This window comes from Phragmites australis, chromosome 5 (genome assembly GCF_958298935.1).
Source record: "Phragmites australis chromosome 5, lpPhrAust1.1, whole genome shotgun sequence".
In the NCBI taxonomy this organism is placed as follows: Eukaryota; Viridiplantae; Streptophyta; class Magnoliopsida; order Poales; family Poaceae; genus Phragmites; species Phragmites australis.
This window is the reverse complement of record NC_084925.1, coordinates 45,333,689-45,361,515: the sequence shown is the minus strand read 5'-3', so window position 1 is coordinate 45,361,515 and position 27,827 is coordinate 45,333,689. Positions and strand designations below refer to the sequence as shown.

The 27,827-nt window shown below is 42.9% G+C and overlaps 2 protein-coding genes across 2 annotated transcripts; both read left to right on the top strand.

The window, feature by feature from the left end:
• Positions 1-1,663: 1,663 nt before the first annotated feature.
• LOC133919995 (uncharacterized) lies at positions 1,664-5,913 on the top strand. Its single transcript, XM_062364604.1, has 5 exons — positions 1,664-2,129; positions 3,393-3,429; positions 4,174-4,410; positions 4,501-4,548; positions 5,289-5,913. The coding sequence occupies exons 1-5, from the start codon at positions 1,819-1,821 to the stop codon at positions 5,550-5,552; spliced, it is 897 nt and encodes a 298-aa protein (XP_062220588.1). The 5' UTR covers positions 1,664-1,818; the 3' UTR covers positions 5,553-5,913.
• Positions 5,914-20,896: 14,983 nt separating this feature from the next.
• LOC133919994 (two-component response regulator ORR23-like) lies at positions 20,897-25,307 on the top strand. Its single transcript, XM_062364602.1, has 6 exons — positions 20,897-21,792; positions 22,129-22,281; positions 22,476-22,889; positions 22,976-23,052; positions 23,687-24,820; positions 24,948-25,307. The coding sequence occupies exons 1-6, from the start codon at positions 21,654-21,656 to the stop codon at positions 25,014-25,016; spliced, it is 1,986 nt and encodes a 661-aa protein (XP_062220586.1). The 5' UTR covers positions 20,897-21,653; the 3' UTR covers positions 25,017-25,307.
• Positions 25,308-27,827: the final 2,520 nt, after the last annotated feature.

The window sequence follows — 27,827 nt, the reverse complement described above, 5'->3', positions numbered from 1 at the left end:
AAATAAAAAGATCTATATAAATTTTAAAAAATATGTTCTTTTACCTAAGAGATAGTAGTTACCTTTGGAGATACCCTTACCAGTAATAACTTGTAGCTGCATGCAGCAGCACAACAAGACAACAAGAACTTGCTTGCTCGTTAGTACGGCCACCTACATCAGCTTCCTAAGACCTAAACGTTTTCCAATAATGAGTTTTCTAACGTAATGTATGTTCTGTGTGAGTGTTGAACTAGTATCTTTTACCTTTTGTGGTGGCTGCCTAGTCAAGAGCCAGGACCATTAGTTTAGTGCCTTCTTTAGTACCGGTTGGCTCAATCACTATTGTACTCCATGCGAATGCTATGCAATGCCCTGATGTCCATGTGTACCAGCACAACTCTGATTCTCTGAATATGCATTTCAGCATTTGTATACTTCAAAGTAGAACCATGCAATTTGCTGAGGAGCGTGATGGAGATTCCAGGTTTCGTTTTTTTTTTCCTTTCAAAAATAGACTACACATGGAATTTAATAAGATTTTACATGATACGATGTCTATGGGAATAAAAAAAATACTATACCAGCCATCGGGGCTATCAAACCTTGGATCAAGGTTGGACCCCTCCTCCTTCCTTCGGCATGTCTGCGATATTCTTCTCTACACTCACGTCAATCTAAATTGATTCCCTCCATTAGCCTTCAACAACTCTCCTACCGTCGAATACGCTATCACTATCTATTATCATGTTAACCTGATTCCATAAAACCATTTTCCCTTAGCCGGTCTCAACCCTTTCCAACTGGCGATCCTTTGTCGCTTATGCCTGATGACACCTCCCACCACACGGTCAAGCCAGTCTGCGTCTCACGGTATGCCCGCCACACCACCGGACCATCTTGTCTCTCACAACATCCCTCCAACCTCAGCAACAGTAAAATCCTCTTGAAAGTTAAGGGTTTGTTTGATTGAGTTTCTGCTTTTAAGTTTTTCTGAAAAGTTGTGTTTTTAGTTTGTCTGAAAAACTATTTTTAAAAATAAGTTGTTGATTTTTACAACAAATTTTTTCTTCTCAGCACATAGCTTCTCAGAAAAGCACATCTCAATGAGCTTCTCAGCTTTAGTTCATTTTTCTCAGAAACAAACTTCTGTCTTCTTCAGAAGCCACTTCTCCAACTCCAGAATCCCGTTTGTTCTGACTTCTGGCATCTGGCTTCTGTCAATAGCAGAAACAGAACCAGAAGCAGAAAACAAGCAGGACCTAAATCCCCCTCCTCTAACCTAGCCGGAGTTGAAGTGGAAAATTTTATTTTTTACCTGTCGTCCTCCGCCTTCCCTTCCACAAACGAAGACGCAAAATAGATGCAACAAATCCAAGCAAACGCAGTACAATCTAGAGAGAGAGGACTGAGAAAATAGAAAGGCAAAGAAAAAGGAAAAAGCTCAAAAAACAAAAACGAACAAAGTTTTTCTAAAATGGTGTGCGGGTGAGGTGGCTTATCACACCACACACTGTGCACTGTACATGTGTTAAATTTCATATGCTGTGTACGAATCTGAATGTAAAAATAGACGGTGTGGATGCCCGGAAACCATTTCGGTAGTGCATTAAAAAAAAAAACAGCATCGTTCCCCTCGTCATCAGGCACCGTCCACGCGCCTCCTCTTAAGGGCGGAAAAACGAGCCCGCAAGCAACAAGCACCACCACCTCACGTTGCGAGCTCCATCTCCACCCGTCCTGCCGTCCGTCCGCCCCCGGAATAGGCAGCAGCAGCTAGCCAGGCCGGCCATTGGCGTCTGGCGAGGCTCATGCTGCTGGGGGAGGGGGAGGGGTAGAATGGGTAACGTCACGTCGTCGGTGGCGGCGCGGCTCGCCTTCTTCCCGCCGGAGCCGGCGACGTACCAAGTGCAGCCCGCCCACGACGCCTCCGGCGCCGGGCTACTGCAGATGACGGGGGTGTCGCCGGACGCCGGCGTCGAGGTGCGCGCGCTGCCCACCAGGGCCGGCACGCGCGTCGTCGCAGCCTTCTGGCGCCACCCCGCCGCGCACCTCACGCTGCTCTACTCCCACGGGAACGCCGCTGACCTCGGACAGATGCTCGGGCTCTTCCTCGAGCTCCGGGCACACCTCCGCGTCAACATCATGAGGTTCGAGAGCTCCGCACCGCCCTGCCCTCGCTACCGTTCGTTTTCTCTAAAGCATTTTAAGCCTTTTTCTAGTTTTTTTTCGCCGGAGTGGATTTGGCGGGCTGTTCTTTGTTTTCCTCATAACATCCCATATGAGTTATTTTGATCGTTGGGGAACATGCTGCTTTGGTTCGAAGGGGATTTCTTAATTTAAGTATCTTGTTTGCTAGTCAGCCAGTTGATATTAAATAACAAGTTCGTGGTGTTTGGGACTTTGCAATTGACTTTGGGGAGGTCTGATTTTGGGCAGGGTTGAATTTTTGTCCACGGTCCCGATAATTTTTCTGAGTGTGTAATTGGCTATGGAATTGATTATAAGCTTCCATGTTAGTAATTAACTGTTTGGTCAGTAAAGTTGTGTATCCAAGTTCTCTTGTTTAATAACTCCTTTCCTGAATTGTTTCGGTTAAGAACAAAATGACAGCTTCAATGTCTCGTTTTAATTTATGCATGGGAGCTGTTTGATCTATGAACCTCCTATTCTCGAGTCTGGGATAGGAAAACATATAGTTTCTTATTATTTACTTGGGAGAGGCACGAGGCATGTGAGGTTAATGTGAAGACGATTCCGTGTTTTTAACAGATTTAATTATTACACTGTATCAGGTCTTGTTCTGATGCAGATAAATGCTGCACCGGGTCCGGGTGCCCCGCTATTCTTGGTCTCAGCAATTTCAGTTAGTTACCGGCCATTACTCTGACACAGATAGTTAGAATGTACTACTGTGGCAATATTGCTAAAATTGTGCCATACTTGTGTTGTATGTTGGAGAATCAGGCTCATCTTTGTGCCATTTGTCGTTGTGATTCTGAAAAAAAAAAGGATTGCAGATTATTGTTGAATTATTGTTTAGCAAAAGAGCACCAGGCCCCTTGGTTCTTATTCTGGCGCATTATTTCCAGTCGACCTTAGAAATCTGCTGGATATTGCTGCGAAATTTTGCATCGGGTCCAAGTTTCATATGCATTTGGATACTTGGATTGGATGTAACTATTGCGGTGTGATCTAGTCGATGCCTACTGTTTGACTTTAAGAACAAAAGTTTCCCCACCACAAGAATAGTTGTTACCTTGATCTGATGGGATGCTGACTTGTCTTCACATCAACAAAACTTGTACTGTTATGGTTGATAACTATGCCAGCATTTTTTTTCCTTTAATAAATGCAACTAACATATGTATATTACATGTGACTAAAACTGTTTTCATGGTTTTCTTTTGCAGCTATGATTATTCAGGCTATGGTGCCTCTACAGGAAAAGTAAGTTTCTGAAATCATAAGTGATTTTAAGAGCTGAACCGTTGTTCTCTTGTTGCTTCAATTTGCCGTTAAGTGTCTTTTCGGATTAGATTGTCACGTCGTATTCTCACCTCTCTTTTTTTTTTTCTATTTTGAGATCATGATGTCTCCTGTGTATGATTGTGCCACATTGTCAGCAATGACTCTTAGTAGCAACTGTTGGATTGGACTGTTCCCTATCCTTTAGCGTAATCAACCCCATGTTCTTCAATAGGTGTATGGGCACCCTTTCTCAAAACAAATAATTATTGCATACTCTTACCTTCCTTAGCCTCATCTAGCTCTTTCAATTTTTACCTTCGGTTCAATGCCCCCCCACACCCCCCCCCCCCCCCAAAAAAAACAAAGAAAAGGGGTCACCTATGCTTTCTGCCATTCTAGACCATGATGGTACCTTTGTTCTTGTAGTCATCCTTTTGGTAAAGACCCAAACGCGTTACATTAAGGGACCATCAGCCTCGACTTATAGGTGATCGATGACTACTCAAGAACTTGTGCGGACAAGCAAATAATAAAGTAGCATGTGTGCTTGTTCCAATAAGTCACACATAGATTTGTGAATCAATGGACACTTGGATTTAGAACATAATAAATGATGGTAGGCATGTTCCTGTCTATTTACTTACGCTTAGCTGTATCTGTTTTCCCGGTTAGAATAGATACTGACTGTGTTTCGTTTGTGAATCATTTTTTCTGGTCTAACAGCCATCAGAGTACAACACGTACTATGACATAGAGGCTGTTTATGATTGTTTAAACAAGGACTATGGGATAGAACAAGAGGATTTAATCCTGTATGGGCAATCAGTTGGCAGTGGACCAACATTGCATTTAGCCTCACGTTTGGAAAAATTAAGAGGGGTTGTCCTTCACAGTGGTATACTCTCCGGCATACGGGTTCTCTATCCAGTGAAAGTGACGCTTTGGTTTGATATCTTCAAGGTAAGCCTGGACTGTAATTTGACAATTTGCCTTCTGTTCTGAAACGGCGTTCACTTATCATCCTAATTTGGTTACTTTCCATGTTTACAGAACATCGACAAAATAAAGCAGGTTGACTGCCCTGTGTTGGTCATACATGTGAGTTGCCTTTTAACCTAGTTTTCTTGATTTGAAGTATTTTAACTTTTCCTTTCCGACCTCTATTTCTCTAGTCATTTTTTTCAGTTGGTCACTGTATTGCCTCATGTTCCATATGCTGATATGCTTCTGTAGAATTTATGATTTTGTTCCTTTTAGAAACAAGAATTACAGTACGTTTTCTCAACCTCTGAGGCTAATGAGAATTCTTAACTATGAATATTACTACGCCCCTAGGTGCTAACTCTTGAACACGTTTTCCAAGCATTGTGAACCTGTTGCTTTGGAAAAGGAAGAAAAATAAATCAATTTGACTAACCTCTCTATCAGCAACATATTGACTTTCTAGCATTTCTTGTAAATTGCCGTACCATGTTTGTTTTGACTTGCAACTATATGAACAAGGTACTGTAGATTTGCTGCTTCACAAATTATTGTAATAGCTTGCCTTTTTGTGTGCTAATGCATGCATACCATGGCCATTTATTTTCAGTTTCGAGTTACTTGAGAGCCTGTGCGATTGATTAGTCCTTTGCTTCATAGACCTCTCGGACTAGTCATGAACTATCGCCCCTATGATCCCAATTCAGAACTCCATTCAATCTGTTTCCACATATTGTGTTCAAGTGCATTTTTGAATAATGTCTCGTGCCCCATGGAACCATAAGTTTTCAGATGCTGCATTGTCACTTTCAAGTAGTTTTTATTGTTTGATCTGGACTTGCTGAATCATATGGCAGGGCACAACCGATGACATTGTCGACTTCTCTCATGGCAAGCGCCTGTGGGAGCTGGCTAAGGAAAAGTACGAGCCTCTATGGATCAAAGGCGGCGGTCACTGCAACCTGGAAACTTATCCTGAATACATCAGGCACTTGCGGAAGTTCATAAACACGATGGAGAAGCTCGCGAAAGATAAAGCAGCGAAGGCACCCCAGATGCTTCCTTCGTCGAGCATCACCGAAGTAAAACACAACAAGTGCTTGAGATTTGGAAAGAGATGACCATGTTGCTGCTCGTATACATGTTAACAGAAATAACAGAGGGAGCCACCCAAGCGGCAACGGTTCCTTGTTGAGTCTGATGCCGCCCACGCGCTCAGGAAGTGCAGCAACCTAGCTTTTGATCCGTATGAGTTCAAATTAGACAGACTTGTGGCTGCGATGTGCTGGAGATGCCAAGAGTAGTGGTACTGTACCCGTTAGCTGAATGAAGAGAGTCTAGTGTATGCCACAAATTAGCCTGTTCCTAGCTCATTGCTTTTTTTTCCATCTTCATTTTTTCTACTTGTAATGTAGTCATTGTGCAAAAGAATTGATTCTAATCGATTGCAACATAGTGCACAGTAAGCTGACAGAAACTGCCTTGAGCCTTCTAGGCCCCCTTCACAGATACACGCCTGATGTCTCTCAGCCTCAGTCAGCGACAGTTGAGACTCGTGTAGCATGCTTGGGTTCCCACGCCAAACCGGCCCAATTGCATCTAGTCCAGCTTTGGATCCAGCCGATTCGGCCGCGCTGACGGCCCAGCCCGTACCTGTGGGCTGTGAAGAAGGAAGCCTCGTTGGGCCTGGGCTTCTACCCTCAACACTCGTCCCGCGCTGGGTAGAACCGGCCTCCTCGGCGGTTGGTGGTGAACGTTCGGTTCAGCTTTCAGCCCTCGCACCGTCCGCTAACACGGTGCTGTAGGAGGAGACGTTTTATAGCATCATTGTATAGAATTTTTTACCTATAATATTGAGCCTTTTTGCATGTGCGTCTGACTACAGTGTGCAGGGAGAAGGAGATATTTTAACGAAACTGTATCGTGACATAACTGTTGATATATCAATTTTCAACGGCGCCTATGTCAACGACGAAATCATACCGTACCATTACCTCAGATGAAACCGCTCCCGTGCGGGGGACAGGGGGTCAACGACCGACCGGGTGTGCTGCGACTTGCGGGGAGGAACCGGACGGGCGCGCGTGCTTACCCGGCGCCGGCGGCTGATTTGCTGGGGTGCAGCGCAAGAGAATGAGGTGGCTGATCGACCGAGCGAGAGGAGAGGAAACGAGACCAATCGGCCGGCCGGTCTGACGGGTCTCCTCCACTCTTCTGACCACTTTACCAGGCCGATCGGCAGGTGTGGGTTTACTGCTGTAGTGTACGCTCCTCCTAATTCAGTCACGCTGAAAGCCTCTGCCGTTCCGTGCCCACGAGCGTTCGAGCCCTACGCTGGATGCTCATGTCAGGTTTTCAGTAAGATGTGATTAGTTTCTTCAATATACCTTTAACGTATGGTTATAACACGTATGTGCGTAGAACGTGAGTGTGGTGTGTAAGTCGTGTGCATCCTGATTGTATACTAGATTAACATAAAAAAAGCCTCTGCCGTTTACTACTTGAGCAGCTGCCACACCACACAAAAGACAACAAAACGATCGCAGTAAACGACGAAGTAAAAAAAAGCACGGGGGATTAAAATTGGTTGCGAGAAACAACTCGCTCCTGCTGCTGCTCTCTCTGATCAGTCCCGCTGCTCTAACATCCAAGGTCGTTTGCTACATCGTCCGGCCGGCCGGTCGACGACTGTGCGCGCGAGCAGCGTACTGCACGCACTGGCCTCTGTTCGATCTCTCTGCACGCTGATGCGGATCTCCGTGTAAAGGGCAGCGCATGGTCCGTGCGTACTACTAGTAGCTCCCAGCAGCAGACCAGCAAGCACGCGCGCGCACTGCGACACGAACACGACTCCATGTGCGATCTGCATGCATGCACTATACATCCACAGTCTTGGCGTAGTACTGCAGCTGGCGTAAGCATGCATATGCCAGCAGCCTCGTATTGTTCGATTTCCTGCATGCCACCCTCCCCAAAAAAAAATTCCTGCAGATGAGTTGCAGCCTTTCGATTTCCTGCATGCCTCGGACGGTACGCGCCGTAGTAAATATTCTTGGATAGTTTTGTGGCACTGTTGCAGCCTTTCTGTTTTGCATTCTTTATACGTATGCTAGTCTGATGATCAGCTATCTCATTTTGCAACAGTTTGAAACCAACTTACACTATTAAAAAATTATTTTTAAGACAGGTGGTAACTCGTTTTTATACACGCTTAACGTATCCGTCTGTGATCGAAGGTCCGTAGAAATGAACGATTTTTACAGATAAAAAAAGACCGTATGTGGAATTCTATTACTACACTCGATTCACTTAATAAACCGCCTGTGAAAATAGGTTTCCACAGGTGATCTGTTTAAAGAACCGTCTATGATAATTGGTCCCCGAATCGATATTTTTTGACCCAAAAAAAAATATTTTTTTTACCGACTAGGCATCCCCACGGTCGCCAGTCACAAGTCACGCATTTTTTTTCGCACGAAATACACGCGTTACGTGGTTTTTGCACTCAAACTCGAAACTTCTCAGCTCACGCGAACACTCCTCACCATCTAACCACGTAACTACTACTAACCATATTAGCATAGGTGATTCTTTTAATATCTTCTATCCGAAACTTCAAATGATTATTTGGGTATTTAAATGACTTTAAATGAAAAACTTTTTAACTACAAAGTTGTAGATCTTGTCGAGAGTTACAATTTTCATATAAAGCTTGTACTTATCCGATTTTGTATGAAAAAAATTATGAATTCTTTAAGATAATTTATCACCTATTTTCATAAGTGATTCATCTAATTAACTGCATACAAAAATGACCATCAATTATTATAATCGGTTCACATAAGGAACCGCATGTAGAAATGAGTGAAAGTTTATCTTAAAAAATTTATAACTTTTCATATAAAGTCGGATGAGGATAAACTCTATATGAAAATTCTAGCCCTCGACGAGATCTACAACTTTTTAGTTGAATTTTTTTTCATTTGAAGTCATTTAGATGTCTAAATAATCGTTTGAAATTTAAAACAATTATTTGTACCTCTAAATGACTTCAAATAAAAAAAAATCAACTAAAAGGTTGTAGATCTCGTCGAGGGCTACAATTTTCATATAGATTGTTTTCCTCATCTGACTTCGTATAAAAAAGTTATAAAATTTTTAATGGATGATCGTTTCTAGGGCAATAAAAATGACTATTTTCATAAGCGATTAAAAATCATCTATTATTATAGGTGGTTCATATAAAAAACCGTATGTAAATATTTATTTTCACAAGCGGTCGTAACCGTAGGATTAAATTTTCACAGGCAATCTGTAACCGTAGGAGACCCTCGTCAACTATTCAAACAGTTTTTCAAATAAATCATCTGTAAAAAGTTATCTTAGGTGTTTTAAAAAATAGTTTTTTTAGTGTGATACATGTGATCAATAAGACAGCGAGTGACTATATATGTTCTATGTATATGACATGATCAAAAGTTGCAGATTTTAGCAAACACGTACTAGACCAAGTCTGACGTCAGAGCTCTTCTTTTAAACGACAGAAGGACAACCACAGTTCCACACGCACCCAGCTAGACATGGAGAATGAATTGCAATTCCAAACTAAGTACTACACATCACCACCACTGTCCACTCACAAGAAAAGATGCATGCATGCATCTAGCTTGTAGGTGGTATTGCACTTCGCATACACTCGTATATTATAGTTCGAATCGTGGGCCTTTGGAAACGACACCGACGGCCAGCTAGGATACTCTACTCCTATGCAGCCACATTACATAAGCTAATGATAGATGGATCTGCACGTGCAGTTATATATAAGTAGAGCACCAACAGGAAATGTAACTCCCCATGCTCTTATACATGTACGATCTGTCTATCTCTCCTACCTAATATACATACATCATTTAATTCTCTTACTTATTTTATATATCTTTTTATTTATCATTCTAAAATAGATTCTAACATAAATAAACTGTCCTAATAAACCATCCAATACCGGACGGTAGTAGCATATATATACTTGTGCATGCAAGTGTTACGTGTATATATGCATGCATGCTACGCACGATCGAGCGTGGCAGGTCCCGGCCGTGCCGTACGTAGTGACTGTAAATAAGCGCATGCAGTAGCAACCGCTGCCTGCATCCATGCGTTTGTGCCGTACGTGCCGAGGACGATGACTATCTAATACTATACTCCAATGTCCTTTGGTCCTGACAACGGCAACCAAGAAAGTAATTTTGGGTGCCCGCCTGCCCGGCCGCGCCTCTAAATGAACTTGCATGGCGCGCGGGAGGAGTAAATGCAACGAATCCAACAAAGATCGGGTTGTGCCCATGCTGGCTGGTCGATCGCACGCCATCATGCATGAATCGACGATCGTTGTTTCTCGCACGGTGTTCATGTATGTAGTGTACTGCTAGCTTGAAACCTTCAAGTGCTACGCATGGTGATGGCGATAGTAGCGAACGACGACGTAGATACTGGAGGTGTTTTCGGTAATGGATATGGGGTTCCCCCGTTTTCGAATACTGGAGGTGTCCAGAATCCGATCCAACTTAGCTATTTATATACTAGTGGAGCATACATGCTTGCCATCTCGAAGCACAGGGGAATAATGCATGCATATGGCCGGAGGCAGCAACGAATCCAGAATTATAGATAAAAGGTGATCTAATTTAACATACCAATTATAGTATTAAAGCTACAGTAAAATTCAACGACTGGTGTAAATTTTAGAGTGGTACATGGCCCACCATACCACCTGCTGGATACGCCACTGCCTGGAGGACATGCAGTAATTAGTGTACTATACTACATGCAATGTGTAGATCTTGATGTGTGTATTTGTATAATGTAGTATCCATATTCACTGCCTGAGCCAAGATATATATAAGATCACCGGCAGACCGGTGCTGCTTATACCGGCCGACTGAAGCACCACAGCGGTGTGTCCCCTCTGCAGGCAACCAGGCAGCAAACAAATATGCCTTCAGAGATCGTGCCCTCGGCACGGCCGGCCAGGTTATATATCGATGGATCCCACGAGATCCGGCATACACTACTACAAAACTAGTTATAAGTGTCGGCTTATCAATATCGGGTGGGCCAAAACCAACACTGATAGCGTATCAGTGTCGATTCATAAAGAAACCAGACATTCACCCATCCATTCAGGCAAAAACCGGTACTGATAAGTAGTATCAATACTGGTTAGTATTAAAAACGGCACTGATACTACTTCTAGATCCGAGATTTTATTTCACTATCGTTTTGGCTCTGTTCGTGTCTATCGGCTCTATCTCCCTTATCTCTTTGTTCTCTCCGTCGGGCTCTCTCCATTCTCTCTCTCACTCTCCGCCGACTCTCTTCATTCTCTCTCTCGCTCTCCCCTATCATAGCCGGCGCTCCTCTCCCACACCCGTCGGCCCTCCTCCCCCACCGTAACGAGGCGATGAAGAAGCAGAGGGAGGCGGCGCGGGGCTGACGGGATCTAGCGCGGGGGCTGTGGGATCCGACGTAGCGGGTGTACTGGGGGTAACCGGAGGAGAAAAGGAGCCAGGCAATACGGCGGCGTAGGCGGTGAAGAGGTGGAGTGAGGCGGGTAATGAGGAGACGGAGCTTGTGAAGAGGCCGAGGGTGCGGGGAACGAGGCTGCAGAAGGAGGTGACGGATGTGGGGACAATAGCGAGGTGGCTGAAGTAGGAGGACAGGAACGCGGCAGCGAAGAGACGAAGGGTGGACCCTGCCCCGATAGTGGAGGGCAACAAGAGGAAGCGGGAGGCGGAGTAGGGGAGCAGGAGCGAAAGCGGCGGCAACAAGCCACAGCTCGTGCAGCCACCGGCGGCGCGAACGGTTTCTATGACAGTAGCCTTCGTGTCCTGCATTTTATTTGTGCAGGACAGAGCAAGGATCTATGACGATGGCGTCCTCAGTTTGGCAGCAGTGCTGGCGGCGGAGCGGCGGTGACAGTGGCGGTGGGGGAGCGACGGGGGAGCGGCATCGGATGGCAGAGGTGCAGGGCCTCCGCGTTTGTCTACTTGTCTTTGGAATGAATTTTTTCTCAAAAACATTCGAATTTTGGATCATCGCTACGGCCGCCGAGATATACACGACAGAGTATAGTGCCGTGTCGCGCGGGCACGACGTCGCCCGGCCGTGCGTGCACAACGGCACACGACGTGAATGTGAGCTGCGATCCCGGCCGCCGTACGTCGCTCTCCTCGCTTGTGCGCGCTCGCAGGCGGCGCAGCGGGCGCTGTCGTCGGGACCGGGCCCGGCAAACATTCATGCACTTGACGAGAACATCCGGGTGATGTACGCATACATATATGTGCCCACGTACAGGGACGGTAAATAATTTATTTGCAGTGATGGATGCGTCGGATGTCAATTGTTACTGCTACTGCAGGACATAGTTGACATCTGGCGAGTATATGCGTGTTACACGGTCTTACGAAATGGCTTCACCCACTGCTTGCTACCTAGCTACTCGCTGCCGTCATACATTTGCGTAACGTACTCACTCGAGTCATAAATAGAGTTAGCTTTTGTTTGTTAGATTTATGTCTGATTTAAATTTTTGCAAAGAGTGATTTTTTATAAGTGAATTAGGTGAAATTATTTTTCAGTTCTTCGACTTCTAGTTTATTTCAAATAATTATTTCAACAAATTTTATTTAAAAAACTAAAAACTACTGTTTAGTAGATTTTAAATCAGAAAGCTGAGAGCCGTGACAAACAATCCTTTAATATATATTACTAAAAACGTACTACACAGAGATGCATGCACGATGGCTTCTTCCGTCTCGTGAGTCGTGACTTGTTGCATCGATGCACGCGTTTCGCTACATACTCGCACTCGATCCTATAATACGTAACGATATCATGTCAAGTAGAGCCACATCCTCAACTAACTGAATTACGCTGTGTACGTAACGATATCAAGTAATATGCCGGTGCTACGTACCGTACGCGCATTTACTGATCGATCGAGTACGCTCGTATATATGTGTACGTGTGTGACTTAGCTACACGCGGCATAGTTTAATTATACTGCACATACACTGCTTGCACCGGGATATATATACTAGCTGGTACATATTTGCTGCACGGTCAAGCAGCACAGAGATGCATCGATGTAATTTTTTCGCATCTCTTTCACATGCTGCATGTAAAGTTTAAATGTCTTCCAAACAATCAGGTAGCTAGGTCAGAGACGTACGGAATTGATTTTTTGAATGCAAGCTGCGATTGTACGAATACTTGACGAGGGTCGAGTGCACCCATGCATGCGCGGGCATCAGGGTTTGCCTGATCGAGAAATCCACTCTCACTATCTACGCCATGCAGTGAGTCGCGAATTTTTCTTTAGCCTATGCCCCGTTCGAAATCTAGATTGTTAAATTCTTGTTAAATTCCTACTTTTCAAATAATGGTGCCTGCTACCATATGTAGGATGTGTTTGTTTATTTAATTAAGTTTAAGTTTGAGCGCGAGCGTCTGTATTGCGATCGATCCAACTGCTGGCCAGTGGCGCAGCCGGTGGAACTTTGCTAGTGTTAGTGGGGATCAACTCACTAGTAGAAAAATAATTTATACATACAATTCAAAAATTTCATATGGGGTATTTTTTTTAACCGTCTGTAGAAAAAAATCTATACAAATCAAATTTATACAAACAGTTTTTGAAGTTCATTATTAGAACCGTCTGTACAAATCATTTATATATACGGCTGGTTATTGGATCGATTACATTCTAGTGTGTAATATTTTGGTACACTCCTACACACATAATGAAAATTCTCTGGATCTATTACTGTTGTTGGCTAGCTACGCGCATTTACTTTACGTTAATTGGTTGAGCGACTCTGTGTATATTATGCATCCTAAAACGGGAGCTGCAACCGTGCAGTTGGTTCCTAGCTACCAATTGGATCGATCATTGGACAACAACTGACATTAGCTTTGCGTGTCACCGTAGAGAGAAAACAAAAACCATGCCTGCAATAATGTAGCAAAAACTCTAACCACATCAGTGTAATGTACAAGCAAATATGTTTAACTGACATTAGCTTTGGAGTATATATCTGTATAACCTCTTTAAGCGTGGCACTTAATAGATCTCCGTACCTTATGGTTATGTCAACGTACATGCGTACATGTGGTTTTATTAAGTTTGCTCTTAAAATTAAGTCAGGGAATATATGTCTGTATGGACACATATTGCAGAAACGATTTGATTTGGATAATGATCGATTTCGTTGAGGGATCGTCCTTAAAACCCATTGATGTTTACGAGTAAGTACGTGTGCTAGTGATGCATTTACTGATCGCAACGTACGTACCACCACATTCATGGATGCATGCATGCCGTTCATTGGCTACTTCGCATCTACGATGTGTGACTGCTAGTTGATCTGGGACATGGAGATCGAGCTATCGCAAATGAGAGGGCGATCGATCGAACTGGTCCTACAAACTACATTTATATATGTCGAGTAATTAAATTGCTTCATAATGCAATCACGACGGCACATAAGCCGAGTGATGTCAGGAGGCAAATTTAATTCCATGTTACCACCTGGTGTATTGATCAGTACTTACTCCCTAATTAAGGTCCGGAGAATTGATGTTTTGGAAATCACTTGGTGGCAAAAACGCACATTACAGCAGAACAGGTCATATGAGCCGCTCCATCAGTGTTGGTTAGCACAAAACGATACTGATGAAGTATCAATGTCGGTTCATAATATTCCGAGCTCGATCAAAAATTGAATCAGATTAAAATGGCACTGATACTCATTATTAGTACCGGTTCCAATTCATAAATATGGGCCAACACTGATAACTTTTTATCAGTGCCGGTTGGTTACTCGAATCAGCACTCTTTGAGTCGAACTCAAAAGTTTACTGAGGTAAAATAAACAACTCTCAAATCCCCATATCATATCAAGTCTTGAGCTCACGGTGTTGGGCTTATCTGCTCCTCCCTCTTCCCCTATCATAATTGGGCTTATATGCTCCTCCCTCATCGCATACAAGTCTTCTCTTAGCCTTATCTACTCCTTCTTCCTATCAGATCTGGGCGACTGCTCCTCCTACTGCTGCCAACTTCTTTGCCGCCACCGACTGCTCCTCCTAGTGCCATCGTAGGTTGCTCCTCCTAGTGCCAAAACTCAAGTTCCACTGCTACACCTATTGGTCTGTGTCAAGAACGACACCTGCGACTGAGCTTCGTGATGTGGCACAAGAGGTGGCCGAGTAAGTTAGGCTTAGGGAGGTGGACAATGACGATGAGCTAGCACTGCTCACGCGGGTCGGCGATGCGCAGAATGTCGACATCAGGGTTTACGGGCTGTTTTGATGGTGAGAGCAAGGTGACTGCTGTGTTATTTATTGAGTCCGACCGTGCACTTCTTCTATCTGATGGTATGCTCATGCAGGAAAAGCTTAGTAGTAATTCCCTTCGATGGTATACTTAAGTTTATGTTTGGATTCGTTTTTGTTCCATATTCAATTGTATTATGAAATTAATCCCCTTTCCCTCTCTCCTCATTTAGGATTACTGATGGGAATGGATGAGTGGAGTAGGGCCACAAATTCACTCGCATCGGTGCTTGTCGTGTATGACATCTTCTGCAAATGTTCTTGTTGATCCAGTAAATTGTGAAGAAATGGGTTGAATATTTGCTTTGTGAGAATGTTTAATTTCTGCAAATATTTGTGCTATGTGAGCAGATGATTAGAACGAGGGTAGCTCCAGCTCCATGCATCGAGCTGGCTAGTTTCCAATAGAATTTTCTTTTCTTTTTTTTCTAGAAAATGGTAACAATGCCGATTTACAAACAAGTATTGATATTCATAGATCTTTTTTGAGCCACCACTGATGATGTTTTTAAACCGGCACTGATAATCTTTTGTATAGTAGTAGCAACTTCCACTACTAAATTTTGTTACCATATATTTGTCAAACATAGCAAATTATACCCATATCTAGAATATTTTCAGACGATGATGCTCAATACATTAAAAAAAAAGATCGGTTGACGTCGCTTGTCTAGCGCCACACCGTCAGAGCTCAAACCCGGCCGGGTGCCCACCTACTTTTTAAGTGACCATCAAAGCTCCTAATCTTTTGTTAAAAACAAGCAAATTAAGGGATATGATTCAAATATATGGAGTACATATACAACTAAATGAACCAACACAAGAAAATTTTAACTAACAATCGATTGATGATAACTACCGCTCCTCTACGTACTATCCCGGCCCCCACGCACTCATAAAGTTTATGGACCCAACATAAAATCCATATACATAACGATGCACATAATTAGCCTCTTGGACCTCATCAGGAAATCAGTTTAGTACTACCACTGCAGTGCTTTAATTGGAAGAATTTATTGCTCTAAATTAATTCTCAACAGTTGCAAATAGAAGTCCTAAACACAAATTAAGCAAGGAGATGAAATGGTTTATTTGCTCACCCTTCATTTTCTCCAAACTATATTCATGAGAGCGATATCATTCGTCGGCAAAGCCATGGACAAAGAAAGGGTGCCTGGAGCTACTGATTCCATAACTTTTTACTGACGATCGAAGAACAGTAAAACATTCAGAAAGGCTAACTCCATAGCTGACTAGCTGGTAAAAAATCGATACCTCTGCCACGTGTAATCCAGTCTCGCGTACGTGGCAGTGGGACTTAAATTTACCTCCAGCTACACAACATCTCGAATTCTAGTACTATACACAAACAACGTTAGGTTTATAGTAGTGATATTTCTTCAGTCACAACTTTTTGTTAGAAATTTTGGACCGCTGGTAGTATATGCTCCTTTAGCGAAATCGCAAAAGAGCTGGGTGTGTCGAGAATGGAGGGTAGGTAGCGGATCGCCAAGATTTTTCCACAAGTTGCAAAATTTCCGAGAAATGCAAAGCCGCATGCCCGTGGGCAAGAGGCTTATCACAATCATCTATCCCTTCGAAGTGGCTCTATCCACCTCTTAATTTTTCTCATCCATCCTGTAATTATTCTTACCTACCCATCAAGTACGAATATCAATATAAATAAATAATTTTGATAAATTTATTACCAAATAAGCACAAATAAGTATCGGAAAATTTCATGTTCTATCCCCACACTTACACAAGAGCTCTAGGCCTCTAGCTACTCGAAGGAGAGGTAATATAAAATTATATATACACGTCCGGTGCGAATGTATATATGCTGATATCAAATTGTTCCTTGTGTTCAAATTGAGAAGGAATGCTGGCAGCTGGAATTGACTGCACTAGTACAATCAACAGTAAGCGGAGTCAATACTCCATGAGCTGCAGTAACATCTGAGGACCATAGTATTTGGCCATGGAAAAAAACTGACGAGTATCTGCCCAGCTAGCATAGCAAGGTGTCATGGCAGAAGCAGGACATCGTGTGACGTCACCAACGTAGCCATGCGACTACTCAACAGGGATCAATGGAAAAAGCCTCGTTTGTGAATCAGGCAGGCGGTGGATGTGCAGATTTTCAGCGGAGCAGGACGGGTTCAAGACAGAAGAAGAGCGAACTTAATTTATTTTGGACATATAAATATGGTCCAAACTATAAATATGATCGTTTGATTTTTATTGTAATTGAAACTCCAAGTTACGTAAATGTATAACGTTTTGTATCAGATCTAGTTAAATTTTAAATTTTTAATCAATAATTTTTTAAATATTTAGTTTCATAGAATGAAAATTATATGTGTATATTGCCTTGAAAAATACTTTCATAATGTTGTAACTTATTGAATTTTATAAACATATTCTAGTTAAAAATAATAATTAAAGTTACATATCAAAGATCATACGTTATACAAAACAAAACGCCAAATATTTTTTACTGGAGGCAGTATTGTTTTAGAAAATCTATGGCTACAGTTTTCACACTGTGCGAACCTTTTAACCCACAAAGTTTCCTTTTTGGAAAGGGATTACAAGTTTCACTAGGAGATGCACACCGAACGCCAGAGAACTAGTAGTAAATTCAACGGCCGTGATGGGTCGCAACGCCGCGCTACCAACGGCCGAGATGAGACCCGGGGAGCCCCACCTGTTGCCGGAAAGCGGGCGGAAGCAATCCCCGTGCCAGGAACCAATCAATGGCTACTACGGCGTTCCCCGTCCTGCGAAAACAGAAGCGCCCCCCCCCCCCCCCCCGAATCTCCCGTACGGTCTCCACCTGTGTGGCCACGGATCCGGCGAGGAAGGCGCGCGGTGGCGCAAGCGCGGGAAGTGAAAAACTATCTCGAGTCTTTTCGTAAACAAGAATATTTTCTGAAAGAATTTTTATTTCTTTTAGCGTTTTAATAATTTTACTCGTTGTTCTCGTTACGAAGTTACGAAAGAATTCTCAATACTATTTTTTTAACAAGATTTTTTCATCTTTTTCTTCACAAATTTTTTAAAAATAAAACTGTTAGAGATGAGAAAAAAATAAAAAGAATAAAAACGAAAGATAAATTAGACAAAAAATGAAATGAAATAAATATGATGTTGGCATGTTCTAACGGCGGGCCGAGAGCCAGTGAATACGTGATCGTGGCCGATCCCGACGGCTCCAATCGTTGCTGAGCCGTATCACGCCTTTAATGGCCCCGTTAAATGCTCGGTCGCATTTAACCGGCATTTCATGAGCTGTGTAGCCCGCCGAGCATGCAAACCCTCGATCGAGAGAGATCACTTGATCTGCGTACGTGTGGCCAAATAAGTGAGTTTACCAACTCGAGATCATTTGATGAGAAAGCTGTCTATTATATTAAAATTGAAAAAATCCGAAGAGCTAAAAACAGAAAAGATGGTGGCCAAAACAAAAACAAAAATCTATTATCTTCTAATAAGGTGTTCTAGCGCTGTGTTCCTACAAAAGCTAAGATCATATTTAGCAAAACTCTAGCTTTAAACTTCATATCAGATCTTACATTTATATGTTAAGTTAAAAATAATTTAAATATCTATTTTTAAACTAAAATAAAAATAAAATAACTCATCTAAGTATTTTTAGTATATTCAGAGCTTTAGCTTATAAATTTTTAGAGTTAGAATACTTAACTTAAAAAATGTTAGAGCTAAAGTCCTACCAACTACTAAATAACAACCTCGTCTATAATTTTTTTTGGACAAACATGCTCGTGGGCTGCTCTTTTCGATTTTTTTTAAAAAAGCACGCGGCCGTGTAACCGGGATCCCAGCTACAGTACCATGCCGCACGAGCACGACGACTTACGCGTTTCCACTGTGGGCCAGACAGTGCACGCATCATCTAGTTACTGCTAACCGTGCTACCTATGCATGCGTACGTAGTCACAACTCATCACTGCTTCTGTAGTATTCCCGCCCGTCCAAAACAAAACCGTGTTTGTTGTAAACATACCACACTGCCTCAGTAAGTTTTTTTTACCTCCTGATGTTGCAGCTGTGCGTAATCACAGTAGAATGTATATACTTGTTTTAGGTCATCAAAAGTTATACCTTCTTGTGGTATATATACATCCAAAACCATTAGGCATGTGGATTCAGACACCTAAAAAAATATTATCAATCAATTGTAATCGGTAATGTTGCAACTGTATTGTTCAGCACGTTGTAATTAGATTGTCTACTATGATATAACTGTAGTATTCAGCATATTAAAATTAGAGTGTCTGTCATGTTATACCTAGAGTGTATAATATGTTGTAACTATATTTGTTCACATGTTGTAATTCTAGTGTTCAGCATATTATAACTAGAGTGTCTACTAAATTACAATTAGTATTGTCACGATAATGCATATCGTAATTAAAGCGCATACCGTGTTGCAACTATGTTGTTGAGTATGTTGTAACTCGGTTGTTTCTCAACCACAACTACAAAACAAGTTGTAAATGCAGTATAGCACAAAGCACAACCTAGTGATTTACATGGACGTAACTCTTTTCAACTAGAGGTGTCTCCATGACGATTGGAGAGATCGCAACCGGCGGCGTATTGAGATATTGGTGGTGCGAGGGATCATGCACTGCTGTATGCGCCACCGGTGTGATCATTATGGATATGATTGTAGCAACACCAGGATTTGCATAGGGTGTTGTTGTAGTAGTTGCGATCGGGGATGCTTGGGACGCGGATGACCTTATTGGCCTTGGTTCTTCGAAATTCAGCATGGTCGGCAGCGTTGAGGTCAAGTATCAGTTGTGAATTTGAGATTGGGGGGCCATAGTTGTGGTTCGGAGATGTCGACTGTGTCAATTTGGGGTTTGAGGGTTGGCCACCGCCGTGATTTTTAGGGATTTTGGGGTTCGAGATCAAGGCATCAGTTGGATTTTGTAGGACAGCACCGTCGACCAATTTTGGGTCGGAGGTAGTGATGTGCGAGGCTGATTCAAGGTGGATTCGGTTGGGCACACGTTGGAGCGGTCGAGGTGCACGAGAGGAAGGTCGGCTCGATCGACGACGTGTGGGAGGGAGGTAGGCTCGGTCGGGGGTGTGCGCAGGGAGGGAGGCTGGTTTGGCTGGGGCATGCGTGACCGGCCAGCGCACAGCGCAGGGTTATTCTGCGCATAGTATGCACATCCGCCAGTTACAATCCGAAATACTATGAGTTATAACTTGTTATGTAGAACAATTACAACTTCACGTCCAGAAATACATAATTGCAACACGAGAAGCTAACACTGTGAGTTACAACTTGTTATTCGCACTGCGCACATCCCCTAGTTACAACCCGAAACACTGTGAGTTACAACTTGTTAGGTAGACCAGTTTACAACTTCACATCCATAAATACATAATTGCAACACGAGAAGCTAATACTGTGAGTTAAAACTTGTTATTTGCACTGCGCACATCTCCCAGTTACAACCCGAAACACTGTGAGTTACAATTTGTTAGATAGATCAGTTTACAACTTCACATCCATAAATACATAATTGCAACACGAGAAGCTAATACTACGAGTTATAATTTGTTATTCGCACTGCGCATATTCCTAGTTACAACTCGAAACACTGTGAGTTACAACTTGTAAGATGTGCGTAGACATGAACTACAGTGAGCATAGCTGCAGAATATACATACAGTATATATATATATATACAATATTTTTACGTTACATTGCCTAATTTAGTTAGGTAGTATATCCATTATTTTTCCTTAATAAACATAGCAAATCATTCTATCGAGCTTTTCTTTTCATTAATATCATAGACAGCTCTCTACCAGTTTAGTTGAAAAAAAAAGAGAAAAACACCCTAAGAGAGAGAACTTTTACTGGTGGTAACACTAGAGGCATGGATTACATGCAAAATACAGATAGCTGGTATCTCTTAGTCGTGCACTACGGAGGATCTATTCTCGCCTGTAATTATCAGTTGTTGCTTGTGGATGAGCGGGGCCCACTTCTGTTGTATGCTTGCCACCACCATTTGAGGATGCCCGTGCCCCCTCAGACATTCCCTCCCCACCTTCTCCCTCCCCAACCAGAGGAACCAGAGAATTTTTTTTCATTATTCTTGCTCCCTTCAAGTAGCTAGCAATCTCTTTCTCGTGTTCTTGCTGTGGTGAGCAGTGGTGGAGAGGAGGGAGACGTGCTGGTGAGCTTTGCTTGTGTGATTCATGTGCCTGGCCATCTGGAACAGTCACCATCTCTGCTTTCCCTGCCCATCTCTTTTGGCCTCCAGCCGCCTCCAACTTCCAACCCCCCTTTTGCTTTCCCACATCTTTGCTTCAATAATGATGTTGTGGCGGGTTTGGTCCTGAAGCTGCTGCATCCCCACCTATCTCTCTGCCTTCCTTAGTCCAAATCCACCAGCTGCTTCTTTCCATCCTGCTTCCCTTTTCTCTTTTCAGCTATAGCTGGGTAGTAGGTTGGTTCTGTTTGTCTTCCCCCCTTTCTCTGCTTTCTTTTCCTTGCTGGGGATTGGGAGGCCTTGAAGTCATCTTCTTCCCTGTCCACATCCTGCTCCTTGTAGGTGCTGCCGGTGCTAGCCTCTTGCAATTGGCTCAATTGGGCTCCCGATTCCTTGATTGGACTAGTGCCACCAACAAGTTGTGTTGTTGGCTTTGCTTCTAGCACCAACTGGTTCAATTGATCCTCGGTTGGGAACAGGACTGTAGCCTGTTCTTGCACTGGTTTCTTGGCTTCTTGCTGTGAATTGGCTCAAGTTGGGGCGGTTCGTTTGGAGGTTGGCATGAGGTCTGAGGAGAGGAGTAGTGCGGTGAGGAGGGTGAGGGACCAGTTCCCGGTCGGCATGCGGGTCCTCGCCGTGGACGACGACCCTGTGTGTCTCAAGGTGCTTGAGACCCTCCTGCGGCGCTGCCAGTATCATGGTAAGGATCTCTGCATCTCAGGGCTGTGATTTTATTTTGCAGCCTGCTATTTTTCTGGTTCTGGGTTGGTCTATGTTCTGTTTTCAAAGTTTTTTCAAATTATCTGCATCCAGGGCAGGCAATAAAAATAAAAATGCTGGTGTTGTAGCTACAGAGTTGTCTACATCTAAATATATCACACTGAATTTATGACTTCGCTATCACCATTTAAATGAATGCTCCATTATTTCGGGCTTTAGTACAAGTTAATTGGTTTTGTCATGCAATATGTACAGGATGTTTCGTCTAGCGTTTACAGTTACTCACCTGTAAGAGGAATTTGTTTTGTATTTGCAGTGACAACAACGAATCAGGCTGTTATCGCCCTGAGGATGCTAAGGGAAAACAGGGACATGTTTGATCTAGTTATCAGTGATGTCCACATGCCAGACATGGATGGCTTTAAGCTTCTTGAGCTTGTGGGGCTTGAAATGGACCTCCCTGTCTTGAGTAAGTCCAACGTGCTGTCTATCTTACTGGTGGTCGACTCTCACTGTTTTTTATAGCAATATGCACCCTTTATTTAAGGATATTCTTGTATCTACAAAGTATCAATGTACTATGGCAAATCTTAAGCTCTGTGTTTACACCATTATATTAGATGAAGGCAAAAATGTGAATGTTAGCCAATGATTTCCATGCAGTGCTATCGGTGAATGGAGAGACAAAAACTGTAATGAAGGGTATAACTCATGGTGCCTGTGACTATCTCTTAAAACCTGTTCGACTTGAAGAGCTTAGGAATATCTGGCAGCATGTTGTCAGAAGGAAATTCAGTAACTGTGAACGTGCCAATATTGATCCCTATGAGGAGTGCAATAAGCCAGCAAATGCGGATTTTGATTATGTGCACAGCCAAATTACATGTGGGTCACCTGACCAAAGTGGGAGGCCCAGCAAGAAGAGGAAAGAATACCATAGTGAAGAGGAAGATGAAGGCGAGGAGAGTAATGGTCAAGAGAATGATGACCCTTCAGCTCCAAAGAAACCAAGGGTTGTTTGGTCGGTAGAACTACACCGAAAATTTGTTGCTGCTGTTAACCATCTTGGAATCGACAGTAAGTACAGCCCACTGTTTTTCTACTTGCTGCTATTAAGATTTTACAGTGCTCATTTTACAACCTAATCTTTTCTGTTGATACAGAAGCTGTGCCAAAGAGGATACTTGAGCTCATGAATGTTGAGAAACTCACCAGGGAAAATGTCGCAAGTCACCTACAGGCAAGGCACTTATCTCACTTTGTTCAGTTTAGCAAGTACTGGTAATCCCAAGAGTTGCAACGCTTAAATATGTACTGTGTCTCAGCAGTATGTGTAATAAATATGCTATTAAATTTTATGTTCCAAAGATGTGTAGCTTAACTTTTACTTTTTGTAGCATTAGGCCCTGGGAAAATATTATGCAGATTTCATGGAGTTGTCAGAGTGAAAAAGTACTGGTAAATAGTTTGCTCACTGTTTGATATTACAGATGAACTTAAAAGGAATCCACAATCACCACACTAGTTAACCGAGAAACATCCTTAAGTTTTTAGCGTACTATAGTGGGCGTTCATAACATCAAGTGCATATTTTCCTCGGAATACTTTGTTTTTTTAGTTCCTGGAAAGGATCCTGTAACAAGTAAACGAATAATCTGTTAAATGGGGATGAAAGGCCGCAGTTTTTGTTGTGTAGCAGTCTATTCAGTCTACTGTACAACACATGCTGAGACTGAATAGTACTTAGCAAGCAGGTTTATGTTGAATCTAAAATAAGTCCTCTTGTTATTCTACATATCAAATGCTGAAACAAACTAAATGGGAGCTATGTGTAAATAAACATGTCTAAACCGTTTGCTTTGTGTACAATGCAGAAGTACAGACTCTACCTCAAACGGCTAAGTGCTGTGGCATCGCAACAAGCTAGCATCGTTGCTGCTTTGGGAGGTAGTGACCCCTTTATGCGCATGGGCGCATTTGAAGGACTCCAGGGTTATCAAGCTTTTACCTCTTCAGAAGCTCTGTCATCTTTTAGTCCACAAGGGTTGTTAAATAGAAATAATCCAACATCATTTAGGATTCAAGGGATGATTGCTTCCAGGCCAATTCAGATTGCAAGTGGCAATTCCACAATAAGTCATTCCATTGGTGATGCAAATAAATACCACCTTAGCTTACCAAGTAACCGACAAGGAAATTTAGCACAAGGTTTGACAACTTCAGTTGGGCAGGCCCAGCTGCCACAAAAGTGGATGCATGAAGAAACCGACGATCTGTCTACTATCCTTTCTGGGAATGGCCTGGCTAATGGTGCACCTGGCACACTCCAAGTTGTTATCCAGCCGTCAATTAAAACTTCGTCTGCAAGTTCAGAACATCTTGAAGGCAATGTTGGAGTTTCCTCCAGTCTGATGGATTCTCGTGTATCCCAGCAGAGTTGTCTTCCCTTATCTGCGTTTTCTACCAGTGGGTTGCCTATAAATTGCTTATTCGGCAGTAATAATGTAGCCAAGTTGGGTGCTGCATCCTCTGGGGCCACACATATTTGTCCCCCAAATGACCTGAGGGTAGCAAGAGACAACAAAGTGGGAGTTAGCCCTTTCTGTAGCACGATACTTTTACCCCCGGATAGCGAGCAAAACTCCAAGCACCTGAATTTTGGAGGTGTAAGCAGTTTGAGGCAGAACACGGCTGGAAGTAATGCAGACAATCTTCTGGACTCAAAGTTTGTATGGAGTTCTTTACCGAGCTCTCAACTGCCAAGTAATATAGGATCTCATGATCCAGTGAGCCAAACACTGAATAATGACAGCCTTGGTGCCAGAATGATTGGACAGACAGGTGCAAGTGCTTCAACATCTGCTCCACAAACGAAGATTGACATGTTCATTTCAGGAGATTTTCTGACGCCAAAGAATGCGCCTGATTTGAGCTTTCCTAAGCTCCAGAGTGAGCTTAGTTCTAGTAGCTGCAGCTTCGATGGTCTTCTCAATTCCATAATCAAAGTGGTACGGAGATTTTTTTTCCCTTCCAATTCGTTTCCACAGCATCCATCTTATTTCAAAAGAAGTATCTGCTCTGCTCATCCCAGTAATATAGCTGATTCATCTGACCGTAGTCTTAATTCACGTGCAGGAAAAGGATGATGCTTCCTTCAGCGATGATCTGGGATGCGACTTCTATTCCCTCGGTGCCTGTATATGAAAGCCACCGCCACATATCTGCATCTGTGTACATCTCTCGTACACTGTGTAGCTAGCGTTCATCCTAGGTCAGCTGTGTTACCCCTATTTGTGCTGTTGCAGCAATTAGTAAGTAGGATTGTATGTAGAGAATGTAGCGGTAAGATATCTGGAAGATAAGATGCATCGCTAAATCGAGCTAGAGACACTGATGGCCTGTGAGTTGTAATCTGAGCTCTTCTTCGTCCTCATGGAGACCAGTGGATGCGCCATGCCTGGCGTGGAGTAATAGGACGTGGCCTTTGATGTGAAATCGTGTTAGAACTTCCGTGCCTCTGATCCATCCATCCATCCATCCATCCATCGCGGCTGGACGGAGGAGGCTTTCGATTCCTTAGGTTTTGTTGTGCCGATCCGGAGGCAGCCGGGCACTACTGGGTGGCTGCGCGCGTGAGCAGTGAGCACACGAGCCGTGGGGGGCTTCGGGGACGGTGAGCTGTGGGGTTGGCGAGCTAGACGGCGTGCGGGGCTGCCGATTTGGGTGGTGAGGACTCAAGACTGCCGGCGGCGATGTAGCGGCACTGTATATATATCCTCATTAGAATTATCTAAATGTTCGTTACTTATTATTGATACGAATAAGCATGTACGATAATTTTTTATTCACGTGAGATTTATCGTTTTGAGATTTACATTAAGGATAAGTGACGGCCATCTTAGATAGTGTTGCATGGAATTTATTTCCTGCGGACTGCCGAGGGCACGAGCCGGACTGGACTCCGCCGACGTGGGGAGCGAAGCCGTTTGCGGGCGGGCGACCCGAGCGCATGGCAGCTACTTGGCTAGCCTATCGGTTCGGCGAGCGGCCGGCCGGCAGGCATGGCGGCATGAGCTAGGTGAGGGAGTGGATTCCGCTCCAACGGAAGACTTGGCGGGTTTTTAAACTGTTTCCGCTCTTCAAACTGTCGCGTGTCACCAAATGGAACTTGCCCCCTTCCTCGTGAAACTGTTCCCTGTAAGTCCCCAACAGAACCTTCACTCTTCTTCCTCATGAAATTCCCATTGAATCCTAAAAATTTACTGTTCCCTGTAAGTCCCCAACAGAACCCTCACTCCGCATTACGAGTCAGGAGTGTGGATCGTTGCCTTGAGACGATACACAGAGTGTCAAGCAGGATAATCCATCGCAATTCACAACGCATAAGACTTCCTGTAATTCAAAGTTTGGTAAAACCAAACCAGTGCAGAACGGAAATTTCTACTAGCCCATGTAGACATATGCTTTATCAAGATAGTTTATTTGCGTTGAGATTCATGCTGCAGAAATAGTCATGTAGTATACGAGAAAATCAACGGATGGATAAATATCAGATGGGTAAAATTGATGAATGACATGAAGTTGGGGGTACAAGGTTTTCACGGCTAAACAAAGTTACATTGTGCTCCAGATTTTCTCTTGGATGGATTCATGCAACTCTATTGGATTGTCATCATGGGATCATGCAGCAAGACTGGACTTGATTGTAAAAGCTCGCGGTACTTTTCAAGCCGAGCAATACTACAAGAAACTACAGAGCGCTGCTGCCAAAAGGGCTGCATCGTTCCCTCTCCTCCATTGTTATGTTACAGAAAGAAATGTACAGAAGACTGAAACCTTTATGGTTGAGTTGCAGAGTTGTGGGCTGCCTGTTGATCCTCACTCGTTCAATAAAATGACGAAACTATATGTCGTAACATGTCAGTATGAGAAGGTCCTTAGCGTAATCGATCTCATGAAATGTAACAACATTCCAAGAAATATTCTCTCCTACAACCTTTGGATGAATTTGTGTGCTGAAGTCTCTGGTGTTGCCTCAGTACAATCAGTGTTCAAGGAGATGGTGAATGATGATACGGTCGAGGTTGGTTGGAGCACATACTGCACATGAGCCAATATCTTCAGGATGCATGGACTGAATACTAAAATAAGTTCCAAATTGTTGAGTAGATTAAATTTTACAATAAAATACATAATCCAAATATTTGTTAAGTAGTTATACAGCGGAATAAGTTATGTGACAATAAAAGATAGGTAACGTCATTTTTACTAAGGTGTCATTATAAAATAACAACACACGAGTAGAATGACACTGCTTCTGCCTGTCGCCAACATCAGTGGCCGTAAAGTAGACAAAAACTAAATCTTTCTCACCTGAAAAGCAAACAAAGCACGTGAGTACGAAGGTACTCGTAAGACTTAATCCATAATGTACACTTATAAATAGTTTGACTTCAAGAAGAATATATATGGATAATTAGTAAGGACTCGACCACAAAGTTTAAGTAACTTTGCAAAAGCAATTTGGATTCAAATATAAGCATCTACATCTAACTAAAACACCCATATATATTCAAAGATAATCAACAAAACTTAACTATAACTTGTATCATATCAATTCTTCATCAACATCACTAGCTATGTCTCAACATTCTATCACAACATTCTTTCTCTCTTATTTCTCCTTCTCTTTTATTAACCCAAACACAAGGATGCTCTAGTTCTCCAATAAATTTAGAAAAATAAATGAACAGTTATTACAAATGAGATGAACCCATTTTATATAGATTCATCCGACATGCCTATGGTAGACCTTAAACTTACAAAAGCTCTAACATCAGGTTATAACATAACTCGAAGAAATTTTTAAACAACCATATGAATTAATAGTACTCAACAATGACTAAGAATTAAAAATGATGCTTATGATGCATGATTATGCATTTATGCATAATACATGATTATGAAATGAGATGTGACAAAAGGTGATTCTAGTTGTATACGTGGAGGTCAAGC